Raw genomic sequence first — 13,228 nt, 5'->3', positions numbered from 1 at the left:
GGCAGGGAATAATGACGGAGTCAAAAGAGGGCGTTTTCATACGAAATTTTACATTTTTTTGGTAAAAGCTTGTTTACTTTTTAGAAACGACCCCTTGGTGGCGCCCTTAGTCATAAACCATTAATTTGGGAATTTTGATCAAACGGTGGGAGTGGTGGGACGTCAACAAAATACGTGAGTCCTGATTCTGAATTATAGTCTGCAAGTGCAAGAATCACACAATTTTTTAGTACCTTGTAGCTCTAGTTGTATTTCCATATTTTGTGTAATGTTTGTTGAGCCGTTTACATTAGTTAAAAATGTCAACAAACATTTATTAAATGTTCCAGATCAACGAGTGACTAGTGTAATCAGAAGTTTGTTTGTTTGAGTTTGTTTAGAGTTAGACGATCTTCCCATCAAGGGAACTCGGCAAACTCCCACAAGGGGATATAAACACCAAGATGGCAACAACCAATCTCTCTCACAAACATTACATTGGTTTAACGTCTATGATTATGAATTGCACAAATCAAGAAATTGTGATTCAGTAACTAGACGACAATAATTATTCTTGTCATTGTGAAATCACCGGTTAGCTGGGGGATTCACATTGTCACTGCAGTGTCGAATTGTTGTTGTGATTTGATTGTACCACACCACTCTTTTTTTGCGTAGCAAATAAATTAATTTTTTTTTGTTTTGCTTACAGCTTTATGAAATTGGGCCCTGAGTTGAGTTGAGGCGACTGTTGCCTCTGGTAATTCCATGATCTAAAGTGTGTCCCTTTAAGGCTTTGCCTTTATTCAATAGGGCGTAGCCGTAGTAGAAGCGAAAGGGCTTTATTTATGGTTTATTTGAATTTAATAGTGCTTTTGATCATTTCTCACTGTCCATAGATTGTACAGGTTGAGATATGGCATCCAGCAAAATGAGTGGATTATTGTTGAAGCAGCCGTTTTGTCTGGATGACATCAGAGCTGCAGAGCAGCGCATCAAAGGCATTGCCAACTTCACTCCTGTCATGACATCACGTCGAATGGACGCCAAGGCGGGGAGAAATCTCTTCTTTAAATGTGAACTGTTTCAACGGACGGGGTCCTTCAAAGTAAAGATTTTTTGCAGTCTGGAGGGCCAGACACAGTGACACTGCAGCGATAACGATCATGTCACGTTTTAAATGCAAGTCCTAGATTGGTTGAATAAGTGTGAGCAATTCTACCATTAGAATGCGTTTTCTTATTCTTTGGGTCGTGACTGTTATCAGTTTTCGTTATGGCTGCAGTGTGACTGACCATGGAGGTAGATGACTGACCCTTGATTCTTCCTTTCAATTCTCATTACTACAGTTATTGCAGCAGAATCAAATCCTGCATGAGACAATCTGTCTATCTTTTGAGTATAAAGCCCGGTCCATACTTCCTGCGAATGCGATGCGAAGCGAATATTGACGTCGCAAATGTGCAACAAATAATTCTCCACAGTTTAGCTGTGCTCCACTCTTGTGAATTATTTGCAACGAAAACAGAGTTGTGACATCAAAATTCGCTTCGCATTCGCATTATCAGGAATTCTGAACCCAGTGGAACCGGGCTTTACTGTTTAGCTCGGTAGGAGGCAAAATTTTAGTTTGATTGCATGGTTAATAAGTTTATACCAATATTTAATCTTGACAGAATTGTTTTTATCTGCAATACTGCCAATTTGAGAAAGTAGCATTGAATACCTCGTAAATCACTATTACATAAGGAACGTTTAACACCCCTACTTATGTTTTCTTTTTAAAAGTTCCGAGGAGCTGTAAACTTCTTATCGATACTCCTGGACAAGTCAAAGGATGGTCCCCGGCCCTGCGTCACAACGCATAGCAGTGGAAACTTTGCCCAAGGTCTGGCCTTGGCCTCTAAACTTCTTGGTGTGGAGGCTTATGTGGTCATGCCCGAAAACTCCCCTCGGTGTAAGCAGGATGCAGTCAAGGAATATGGAGCTGAAGTCATATTATGTGAATCAACTGAAGAGGTTGGGATGAACTTCAAGCTTGTGTAACACAGAGAATTGGTGTCACTTAATAAATATAATTGTAGACTGGCTGGTTGGTAAAAAAGAAAACTCTAAACTCGTATCTTTGGGCTTAAATATAATAATAATAATATGGATTTATAACGCGCACTTCTCCAGAAAACCGATCAACAGTATACAATAGAAAATCAAGAATAAACATAATATAACTTATACCCAATGAAAGTCTAAGAGAACAAGGGTGTTTTTAGTTCCCTCTTGAAGTTGTTGAGAGATGTTGTTTTGCGAAGTGAGACAGGGAGCTTATTCCATAGGGCAGGAGCAGCTTTGGCGAAAGCACGGTCTCCGTAACGAATTGTTCTATTGAAATATACAGAGTATTTTATTTTAAAAGCTGTAGGCTACATGTATGGCTCAACAAAAATGGTTGCGAGAGCAGTGAAAAGAAGGCAGGAGTCGAGAGAAGAACACTTGATAGGGCCATTGTGCAAGATCTTGCACTGGGCTAACCAGGAGGTTCTGTCAAAGAGAGCAGACTATAAAAATAAAGAGTTTGGGAAAATAGGACGTTATACATTGGTTAGTGTGACAGTGTGACATTGTCAATGTGGGTGGCTAGAGGTCATTTAATAAAAACACACAAGTTTGTCTTGTCCAGGACAGCCAGTCACCTAGGGCACTGGTGTCTGGGTGGATATTGTAATGCGGATGGGCTGTGAGTCTTGGGGCTGGTGGAAATGAGAGGCCCTACAAAAAAAAAAAAAAAAAACTTCCACTAGTTCTAAAAAAGTGCATTGTAAAATTTATTGGGGATTGAGATATGATATTTTGTAAGCTACGATGTTCAGGCCTGCAAGTAACCTACGGCACCCACAGCAATTGCCGTAGTGACCTGTGCTTTTGCTGTGGTGCTCTTTGCAAATTTACATTTTCCTCATAGGGTGCTCCTTACAAGAGGAATATTGCTGTGCCCCTTTAAGAGCAAGGTTCAAGGCTGTAACATTTAATAATAATAATAATAACAAGTCCTTATATAGTGCATTTCACAATAAACCGTATCAATGCGCTTTACATTAGTCCCCTGGTCATTGGGCCAATAAACATCCCTTAATCTTTCTCAGCTCCCATTAGGGAGTATATATACAGCCCCGAGCTGCCGTGGCGCTCCGAAAGCTTTTCATTCACAATATCAACCTCTACCCTCGCAGGTACCCATTTATACCCCTGGGTGAAGAGAAGCAATTATAGTAAAGTATCTTGCTCAAGGACACAAGTGTCATGACCGGGATTCGAACCCACACTCCGGTGAATTAGCACCAGAACTTGAATTCGATGCTCTTAACCACTCAGCCGCGACACTCTACGATTCTTTTTTCAATTCTATTCACGTTCAATTCAATAAACATTTATTTATGTATTGCCCTCACATGATATGTATCATCATTGGTGTTTCATAATATTCAGTTATACAGTTTCTGAGTTTTTGTGCTAAAACTTTATAGACCGTTAGGCGAATTTTTCATTATGCGTACCACAAAATTAAATGTGTTTATAGATTCAGTTTCAAACAATGCTTGGCTTTATTACAGGGTCGTATCGCAGCCAAAGATGTTGTGGTGAAAGAGAGAGGAGCTGTTTATGCGTCATCTTCACAACATCATGACATCATGGCCGGGCAGGGAACCATGTGTACTGAGCTGCTACAACAGGTAAACTGTTCACCAGGGAAAATATAATGAAATCATGCTCGAGTATTGTTACAGGCCTGTATGCTTTGTTTTTGAAAGGGGCAAGGGCACCAAGGCATTTTTTCCTCGGTAAAGGGCACCCTATGAGGAAATTGTCAAGTTGAGCTGGAGCAATTCAAGGTCACCAAGGCAATGACTCTGTGGCATGGAGGCAATCGTCTTTGTTGCATCAGTGAAGTACCAGGCTAAGATCACCTTCAAGTTGTTAAAGAGCAACAAAAATAAAACAAAGCATCCCCTTAGAAAATGTAGAGACAAAGTTTTTTTTTCAGAATAATGTCATCGGATGTTTTGGATGGTGACAAATTTTGTTGTTAAAGGGTATCAAATACAATTTCTGAACGGGGAATCAATAACACCATTTTCACATAGGTTAAAAGCCATGGTATTCTTCCTACTTAGATCTGATTCCGACTGGTTTGGCCTTCGGAAAAAGTTTGCAAAATTGTGATTAAATAGCCTGAACATTGTGATGGAGCTTCTACTATGTGTACATGAAGGTCACTGGTCAGCCCCTGTACTCAATAAAATACTCCTACTTGTTTCCATGGGCCAAAAAATCATGCCTGCAATAGAGACTTGTATCCCTCCACCATACATGTAATACATGACTGTATTATTAATTGTCTAGCATGGTTTGTCCCCCTAATGATGTCCTTGAATGTAATGTGTTTCATTTCAGACGGATAACAAGCTAGATGCCATTGTTGTTCCAGTTGGAGGGGGTGGGATGCTGTCTGGAGTGATTATTGCAGCAAAGGTAAACAGAAAATTCAATTTAATATGATGTTTGTTCCATTCTCTCGTTGAAAAATAGTAAAATAATTGATCAGTATAAATTATAAATATTTAAATATTATTATTATTATTATTATTATTATCAGTACTGAGAAAGATAACAAAATCAAAACCACATGTTATAAGTATACAAAATGAATATAATGTTAAAGCAAATAATAAATAAATAACTAGGAATTAACTATGTACAAGGGAGGAGCGAGCCATGAGGCTGTTAGAGTAAGCTGAGGCTTGTAGTAAACAGACTTTATACCAGTAGACAAACAAACAAACAGTGAAGAAGAAACACGGACAACATGGACAAAACGAACAATGACATTACAAAAAATACTGACGACAAAATACAAACAATAAAATGTTAGGCTAACTGAAGACGACAAAAGTAAATAGATAAGTATTGAAGGAGAGAAAAAGCTTTGTTACATATATAGTGAGAGAGGAAGATTCTTTTATAAGAGAGCTCCCACGAATGCCATTGTTCTTAAATCATTGGAGATAGTGTTCCATAGACAAGGACCATTAAAGGAACACTATGCCTTGGATCGGACGAGTTGGTCTTTGAAAAGCGTTTGTAACCGTTTTTTATAATATGCATATGGGTAGAAAGAATAGAATACAATGATCCACACAAACATGCCTCGAAATTGCACGGTTTTCCTTTTACCTCGTCGACTAACACGGTCGGCCATTTATGGGAGTCAATATTTTGACTCCCATAAATGGCCGACCGTGTTAGTTCGCACAGTGAAAGGAAAAACACACATTTTCGAGGCAAACTTGTGTGGATCATTGTATTCTACTTTTAAAACATCTTTCCAACCATATGCATTTTATAAAAAGCGGTTACAAACGCTTTTTATAGACCAACTCGTCTGATCCAAGGCAACATGTTCAAAAGATACACAACAGCAATGTAAAGATAAAAATTTGCATCAGGGGTAAAGAATATTAATTTTGGTTTTACCTATATACACCGATGTGTAATGGCACTGTGTACTGGGTACTTTCCTGAGCTCTGTGAAAACAAATATCACAGGCATGTTACTCGGGTGGGATTCAAACCCACCACATTTGCATTTCTAGAGCAGTGTTTCACCATGTAGACATCGATATTGCTTGGTAGCTAGAGGCAATTAAAACCCTTTATTTTAGTTGCTGGTACTGCAATATTTAATAGATGGAAATTTAATGGGTCAATAAAGAATATTAATTTTGGTTTCACTTACACTGTGTTGCCATTTTGTTCATAATGTGTTCAGTTTAAAACCAAAATTTAAAGCGAAGGTACACGTTTGGTAATTGTCAAAGACCAGTCTTCTCACTTGGTGTATCCCATCATATGCATAAAATAACAAGCCTGTGAAAATTTGGGCTCAATCGGTCATCAAAATTACGAGAAAATGATGAAAGAAAAAACACTCTTGTTCGACGAATTTGTGTGCTTTCAGATAGGAATAAAAGACTTCTCCTGAGCTAGAAGTCTTTTATTATTGTAGTGAGAAATTACCTCTTTCTCAAAAACCTCATAACTTTAGAGGGAGTCGTTTCCCACAATGTGTTAAATACTATCAACTTCTCTCCAATGCTCATTACCAAGTCAGTTTGTAAGTGAATATTTGTTTTGAGTAATTACCAAACGTGTACCTTCCCTTCAAAGGTTTTCTTCTAGGGGGAGAGAGGAGTTCTTGGGTGTCTGTTTTAGGGCTATAAGGTCATCCAAGATAGGTCTATTTGAAGTTGGAAGTCAACAACCCTCTGGGGCGTTTTCACAAATATAGTCCTAACTTAGGACTAGACCTAGGACTCTACAGGAGTTATTAAGAATCTAAGGCTATAGGCCCGGTCAAAACGAGAACGATAACGATAACGTGTGCATAAAGCCGTATTCTGCGTGGAGCAATTCAACCAATAGAACGCGTTCTCTTTGCGTCGTGATCGTCATCGTTCTCGTTATCGCTGCAGTGGGACCAGGCCTTAACTCGTCAAGTAACTCGTGCTATCTCCAGATAAGACTAGTCTTTGAAATCCACCCCAGGTCACTTTGACTAAATATTAACACTGTACCCCTTTCATTTGTCTCTCAAATCTGTCCAGTATAGAATATTTTGAGGGGCCTACATCATGACGCTGATACTCCATTTTATCCTTGTTTGTTTAGTGGGATGCACCCTTGGAGAATTGTGTGAGAAAAACAAAACATTCCACTATTTTAACAGCAGTATGTAGAAGGGTCGAGGGTGGTGCAGAGTAGGGTCCTTCCTTTCCAATCAAACAGACACTTGGACTTTTACTTTGTTTAATATATTTATTTGTCATTATTGTATTTGTATTCTAGTTCATAAAAGTCTCATTGATTTATTACTATTATTTATTTTTTTAATTTATTCATTGGACTATTTTTTTAATTTATTCATTGGCCTATTTATTTGTAATTCATGCAAAATTTAATTACTTTTAATTATGTTAATATATGTTTTTTATTGCAGTGTAATTCCATTTTAGTGTAAATTAATTCAAGTTCCCACCGACTGTTTTTTCCTTTTTTTATAGACTTTGTGCCCAGGCATCAAAGTGTTTGCAGCAGAGCCAGAACTAGCCAACGACTGTTATAGGTCGTTCGTGGCAAAGGAGCATGTCAGACAGGACTGCTACCCTACCACGGTGGCGGACGGTTTACGCATATCGATGGGTGATGTGGCCTGGCCAATCATAAGAGACCTGGTTGATGATGTCATCACGGTCACCGATGATGAGATCAAGGTTAGTTAAAACATTTAATAAAATTCGATTTTTTTTTTTTTAATAAAATGAGAAGTTGAGGGCTTTATTCAGATGGAACATAAACCCGGTGTGTTGTGTAACACACGTAAATGAACCCAGTGCACTTATCATAAAGAGAAGGGGGTTCAGCCCCGGTGTTCCTGGTTTGACTGGCTGCATATCGTGCCACAGTACCTTGTGAAACATTACTTGGTGCTATGTAAAAGGAGTAGGTCTCGTAGTTCAAAACTTTGTGATACTGTGGAAAATACATGAACCTTGAACCTTAAACTCCACACTCATCAATGATGAGGGGCAATTACTCCCAGTGGTGTATTATAATTTTAAAATACAATACATGCTTTCTCCAAGAGAACGATCAGAGCATACTGATCGAGCAACCAAGTTGAAACCTAGGGTTCTTTTCAGAACCACGCCAGCTCATTTAGAGATTTTCACTACATGGTGTTACCGCAAACCCTTGTAATTCCACCATGCAAAGTTTCAAAACCTACACTTTAGGTTAAACGCAGTGGACACTATTGGTAATTACTCAAAATAATTATTAGCATAAATCCTTTCTTGGTGACGAATAATGGGGAGAGGTTGATGGTATAAAACATTGTGAGAAACAGCTCCCTCTGAAGTGTGGTAGTTTTCGAGAAAGAAGTAATTTTCTACGAATTTGATTTCGAGACCTCAGGTTTAGAAATTGAGGTCTCGAAATCAATCATCTAAAAATACACAACTTGGTGTGACAAGGGTGTTTTTTCTTTCATTATTATCTCGCATGTTCAATCACCGATTGAGCTCAAATTTTCACTGTGAAGGCTAGTCTTTGACAATTTCCAATAGTGTCCACTGCCTTTAAAGAATAATCTTATAAACATTGACCTTTTGAGGTTTGTCTGTTTTTTCCAAATATATAGGAAGGTACAAGACTCGTCTGGAAGAACATGAAGCTGTGCATCGAGCCTTCAGCGGGAGTAGGTGTGGCTGCCGTAATGTCTGAGAATTTCAAATCCAAGTATGGCGATTTGAAGAATGTTGGAGTCATTCTGTGTGGAGGAAATTATGACATTGACGCAGTTAAAAGCTGGCTGTAATTTTGAAACCTTGAGATCTTGCCAGAAGCTTTTGTCTTGTTTCCTTTTAAAACATGGAAGTTTGCATCGGGGATAAAGAATACAAATTTTGGTTTTACCCTTATACAATGACATGTGTTCGACTGTATATCAGTACTTTCGCTAGCTCTGTATCACAGGCATATTACTTGGGTGGAATCGAACCCACGACCTTTGTTATTCTAGAACAGAAAATTTTAAAACTCTTTCAAATTGTGCCCAAAATAGCTTCATGTGTTATAGCAAAGCCAGGCCTCTGCTTTTGTCATACAGTCAACATAATTTTTTTTTTCATTGATTGGTTTTAGCGTTATCTTGGAAATTTGCATTTGGGAAAAAGTATACAAATTTTGGTTTTACCCATTTAATATTCAATGGCGTGTGTTAGCACTGTATACTCAGTATTTTCCTGAGTTTGATGAACAAAATCACAGGCATATTACTTTGGTGAGATTTGAACCCATGACCTTTGCAATTCTAGAATATTTTAAAGCAACTCTTTCAAATTGAGCCTAAATTAGCTTTGTGTTATAGCAAAGCCAGACCTCTAGTAATTACAGAATTTTTTTATCATACAGTCAACATAATATTTGCATGGATTTGTTTGAGCGTATATCTTGTGCCACGCCTTCCTTGTGATGTGACCAAAATATGTAATATATCTGGTGTAACCTATGAACATGTATGCAAAAAAAAGTGTTATCTTAAATGGTCTGAAGTTTCGACCCTAGCAGAGTCTTTCTATGAACATGTAGATAGACTCTTTGTTCAGTCTAAAATAGAGTATGTTTTTTAGTATTTTGTGTGTTTATTTTAACCTAATAGTTATTTTTTAACATTATATTTCTCACATTGTTTTTACTTTTCTAGTGCAAGTCAAACTTGCAAGCGATAATAATATAGCAAATGTATTTAGTATTTTATTTTCTGCCTTTATAACTTTAGTATTAGTTTGTTTATTGATGGAATTGGTTGAATTTTTTGGGGGGTTGATCTCAAGACCATTATAAATTGCCCTGACCTGGATAAATAAATTATATATCTAGACTATCTAATAATATAATGAATAGGGTAGGTGGCCTTAGCTTTTGATCCAATCCGGACCTTCTTCAGAGGCATAAAACAAGTACAAACAAATACATATCCATTTATAGCAAAAAGAGAGGGGAGAAGGATTAAGGGAAGGATCCAAATAACAACCAATCAAGTTACTATTTCAGAAACAATTGGTGGCTATGAACCAATAGGAGTGGCGAGGACAAAGGATGTTAAGATGTTTAGGCTATCTAATAATTATATATATTTGAACATAAAATGTAAAATTTTATCCGGGCACGATTCTCCCTTACATGATTTCCATATTGTTTTGCCTAATTATAACAAAATTATTGAAGTAGCTTTTTAAAAGCAAAATATCCTATTTTAACCGTTTGATTGTTTTATCCTACATAAAATGTATACAATAAAACTAACATGCGTTTTTGGGATATCACCAAAAATTCGGATGAATAAATTTCCAATTGTAACGTCCAACTGTAATGTCTAATTGTAATAGTTTTTTAAAGGCAGTGGACACTATTGGTAATTATTCAAAATAATTATTATCATTAAACCTTTCTTGATTACTGGGGAGAGGTTGATAGTGTAAAACATTGTGAGAAACAGCTCCCTCTGAAATGACGTAGTTTTCAAGAAAGTAGTGATTTCCCACGGATTTGATTTCGAGACTTTAGAAACGGCTCCCTCTGAAGTGACAGTTTTTGAGAAAGAAATAATTTTCACTAAAATATTTGATAAATACACCAAGTGATGAGAAGACTGGTCTTTGAAAATACTAAAGGTGTCCAGTGCCTTTAAAAGGCTAGTTGGCCTACCATGCTTGAATCACGTCTAGTCTTTGGATCAGGTTTGTCTCTATTTTTGTCATTTTCTGTCATAATTAGTGTGAAGTATTTTTCTAGTTGCAGAAAATTCATGAGCGTCTCTTGAAGGTTGATGTTTTTAATTGTAGATTGTTGTAGAATTCCTGAAATAAGTTTTTTTTTTTTTTTGAAACTGACACTACGCATAAAAGAACGAACAGAAATTAATGAAGTGTTGTGATCTCAAACTTATGGTGGCTCATATCCGCCAATTCCTGGAGAACTCGTGTTTTATTTTACGGTGATTTATAGACGATGTTACCTCTGACGTCACACGAAAACCATAACATGGTTCGCGCGCATACCGCCGGGCAAAACCTTTGTGTTTTGGCAGCCAGCTAGAAAGTGTACGCAATCTTACTATGACTACGCAACTCAGTGCCCGGCGAAACATGACGTATATAGTGTTTTGTCAACAGAGGGCGGTTTGAATGTAAACATAGGTCGCATCGTCTATAGCCCACCCCTCCACAATCCCACTACATGGTGACTTTCTTTGTAGTTCGGACAAACTTAGTAAAACATGCCTTAAAGTTTACGCATTAAATTTTGGACATTCATTGCACGTGACAAATGATTTTTAAGCTTTGGTTACCGTTACTTCAACAACCAGCCGAAGTTTATTCACTTAATTATCAGTTATTCTCAAAGTATGAAGTCATTGGTTTGGTGTACGTGTCACACATGTGCTTCACACTGTCTTTTTAAAACGCAATTTGATGGGTGTTTCCTGAATATTGTTATTCTTAAAGTGACAGTAAACTAGCACTAACACCGATTTCTTGATAAGATGAAACGCATCATCCCCCTTGCCTTATGAGCAGGGCCCAATTTCATGGCTCTGCTAACCCCCGAATTCTGCGCTTACGATCGCGATTCCCCGCTTATGGTGCAAGCGCCGAATATCTGCGCTAGCCTTGTAAGCGTAGAATGCCTAGTAACTTGAAGTACGCACGCGCAGAAGCCAAAATTCGCCGCTAACCCGTGAAATACGCTTGCCGTAAGCACACAATTCCCTGCTTCCGCAAGCGCCGATTCTGTGCTTACGGTAAGCAGAGCCATGAAATTGGGCCCAGATCATCAACAGTGCACATTGTTATGCGTAGCAGCTGCTATGCAGGTGTGCTAACTGCCCAGTCCTGTCTAGCGGGACTCGCAGTACAGGAATTTGTACAAAACAAAAAACATTGCAAAAAAACGCGTAAAAGTGCGCGAACGGTGGATAAAAACGGGGAAAAAATTAATGAGCTTGGGAAATAAAACGGGAAAGGAAAACAGAAAAGGCACGGGAAAAAAAGTAAACGCAACGGAGCACAAACAAGGACAGGGTAATTGTCATTGTGACGTCACTCTTTGCTTAACAATTAAGATTGATACAAAGTTAAAATAAATCTTTGTGCTTTGTGAAATCGAAACAGCGCGAAACTCTAGCGGGACCCGCGCGTAGCGCGGGTTTCCCGCTAGATAGCGTTTAATATACCGGTGTCGCATGCAATTATGTCCTCTATGCAATATTATAACACCCCGTACCAATATTCTGCCTTTTCATTGGTTTAGAGCGCGTCACATGATATGTCTTAGTTCTACTATATGGCGGCCGTGTGATAGTACATCGGTTTGCCGTGTGATAGATAGTGCACCGGTTTGCCGTGCGTTAGTCCGAAGACTAGCACACGGCGTGCAGTACCCAGACGTCCGTTGCCACACGAGGATGATAAATTTATAGTCTGTAACCATTTCGGATAACATGACACTACATGCAGCACAGTAAAAGTTTTCGCAGTCTGTATTCGCGTCGTCCGTGGATTGTAGCATTCAGGTCTGTAACTTAATAGTACAGTATGGTCACGTCGACGGAACACGTTGGCTATGGTTCGGCAGTTATTTATTCGCTGCAATCATAAAATACGTGAATGTTCATGCTGAATATACGTGGGTGCTTGCACGCTCCCTTACGCGTGCACATACATGTACATGTCCACCGGACGGTTTTTGCATAGCCCCGGACACGATTGCATATGCAAACGTGTCCGGAGCGGACAGTATTGCACGGCGGACACAATTGCATCTGACACCGGCGTTATATTAAAGGAACACGTTGCCTTGGATCGGACGAGTTGGTCTATAAAAAGCATTTGTATCCGTTTGTTATAAAATGCTCATGGTTGAAAGATGTTTTAAAAGTAGAATACAATGATCCACACAAATTTGCCTCGAAATAGCGTGGTTTTCCTTTTACTTTGCGAACTAACACGGTCGGCCATTTATGGGAGTCAAAAATTTGACTCCCATAAAGGGCGTTTAATTTACTGCAAGAACGGTTTTGCACGGGGCGGACACAACTGCATATGCAAATATGTCCGGGCGGACACAATTGCATTATGCAGCAGCGTCCGGGCGGACACGATTGCATATGCAAAACCGTCCGGCGGACATTATTGCATACGCAATAATGTCCTCTGGATAGTATTGCATAGAGAACATAATTGCATGCGACACCGGTTTTAAACGGACCTTTAAGACCAAGTCACTACTCTTTTATTCCCTTATAAAAACATATTCCATTCAATTAAATTCAAACTTAGGGCCTACGTTAATTTCCATACTTCATGAAAGCAGTGTGACAAACAACAACTTTAAAATGAGAAACCAATAAACATGTCAAGGTTAGCATTTCTTTGCATAATTATTGATATTTCATGCCGATTCGAGGAGTGCTGCAATCTCATGGCTGGGGCAGATTCGCGAGCCAACTCACTGAATTGTTAAACTGACAGTATAGAAGGCGCAGGAGCTAGCTGTTGAGCAAACAAGCACTCTGTGCAAGCACTCTGCGCAAGCACTCTGTATGCCTTCATGCATTTGTCTGCGGTGATTA

The 13,228-nt window shown here is 38.6% G+C and overlaps 1 protein-coding gene across 1 annotated transcript; it reads left to right on the top strand.

The window, feature by feature from the left end:
• The first annotated feature begins 98 nt into the window (after positions 1 to 98).
• LOC139938599 (serine racemase-like) lies at positions 99 to 10,913 on the top strand. The gene is made up of 7 exons (XM_071934184.1): positions 99 to 174; positions 879 to 1,087; positions 1,768 to 1,998; positions 3,588 to 3,707; positions 4,429 to 4,506; positions 7,095 to 7,304; positions 8,234 to 10,913. Exons 2-7 carry the CDS (start codon positions 896 to 898, stop codon positions 8,408 to 8,410), a joined length of 1,008 nt encoding a protein of 335 aa, XP_071790285.1. The 5' UTR covers positions 99 to 174; positions 879 to 895; the 3' UTR covers positions 8,411 to 10,913.
• The last annotated feature ends 2,315 nt before the right edge of the window (positions 10,914 to 13,228 follow it).

Source organism: Asterias amurensis, chromosome 6, assembly GCF_032118995.1.
Source record: "Asterias amurensis chromosome 6, ASM3211899v1".
NCBI classification, from domain to species: domain Eukaryota; kingdom Metazoa; phylum Echinodermata; class Asteroidea; order Forcipulatida; family Asteriidae; genus Asterias; species Asterias amurensis.
The sequence above is the reverse complement of the archived record's forward strand: the minus strand, read 5'-3'. Positions and strand labels throughout refer to the sequence as shown.

What these genes read in the sequence shown, in the direction of transcription:
- LOC139938599 (XM_071934184.1), top strand. Translation starts at nt 896, where the DNA reads ATGGCATCCAGCAAAATGAGTGGATTATTGTTGAAGCAGCCGTTTTGT. An exon ending in AACGGACGGGGTCCTTCAAA is followed by an intron (nt 1,088 to 1,767) that starts GTAAAGATTTTT and finishes TCTTTTTAAAAG; the next exon opens with TTCCGAGGAGCTGTAAACTT. An exon ending in TCACCGATGATGAGATCAAG is followed by an intron (nt 7,305 to 8,233) that starts GTTAGTTAAAAC and finishes CCAAATATATAG; the next exon opens with GAAGGTACAAGACTCGTCTG.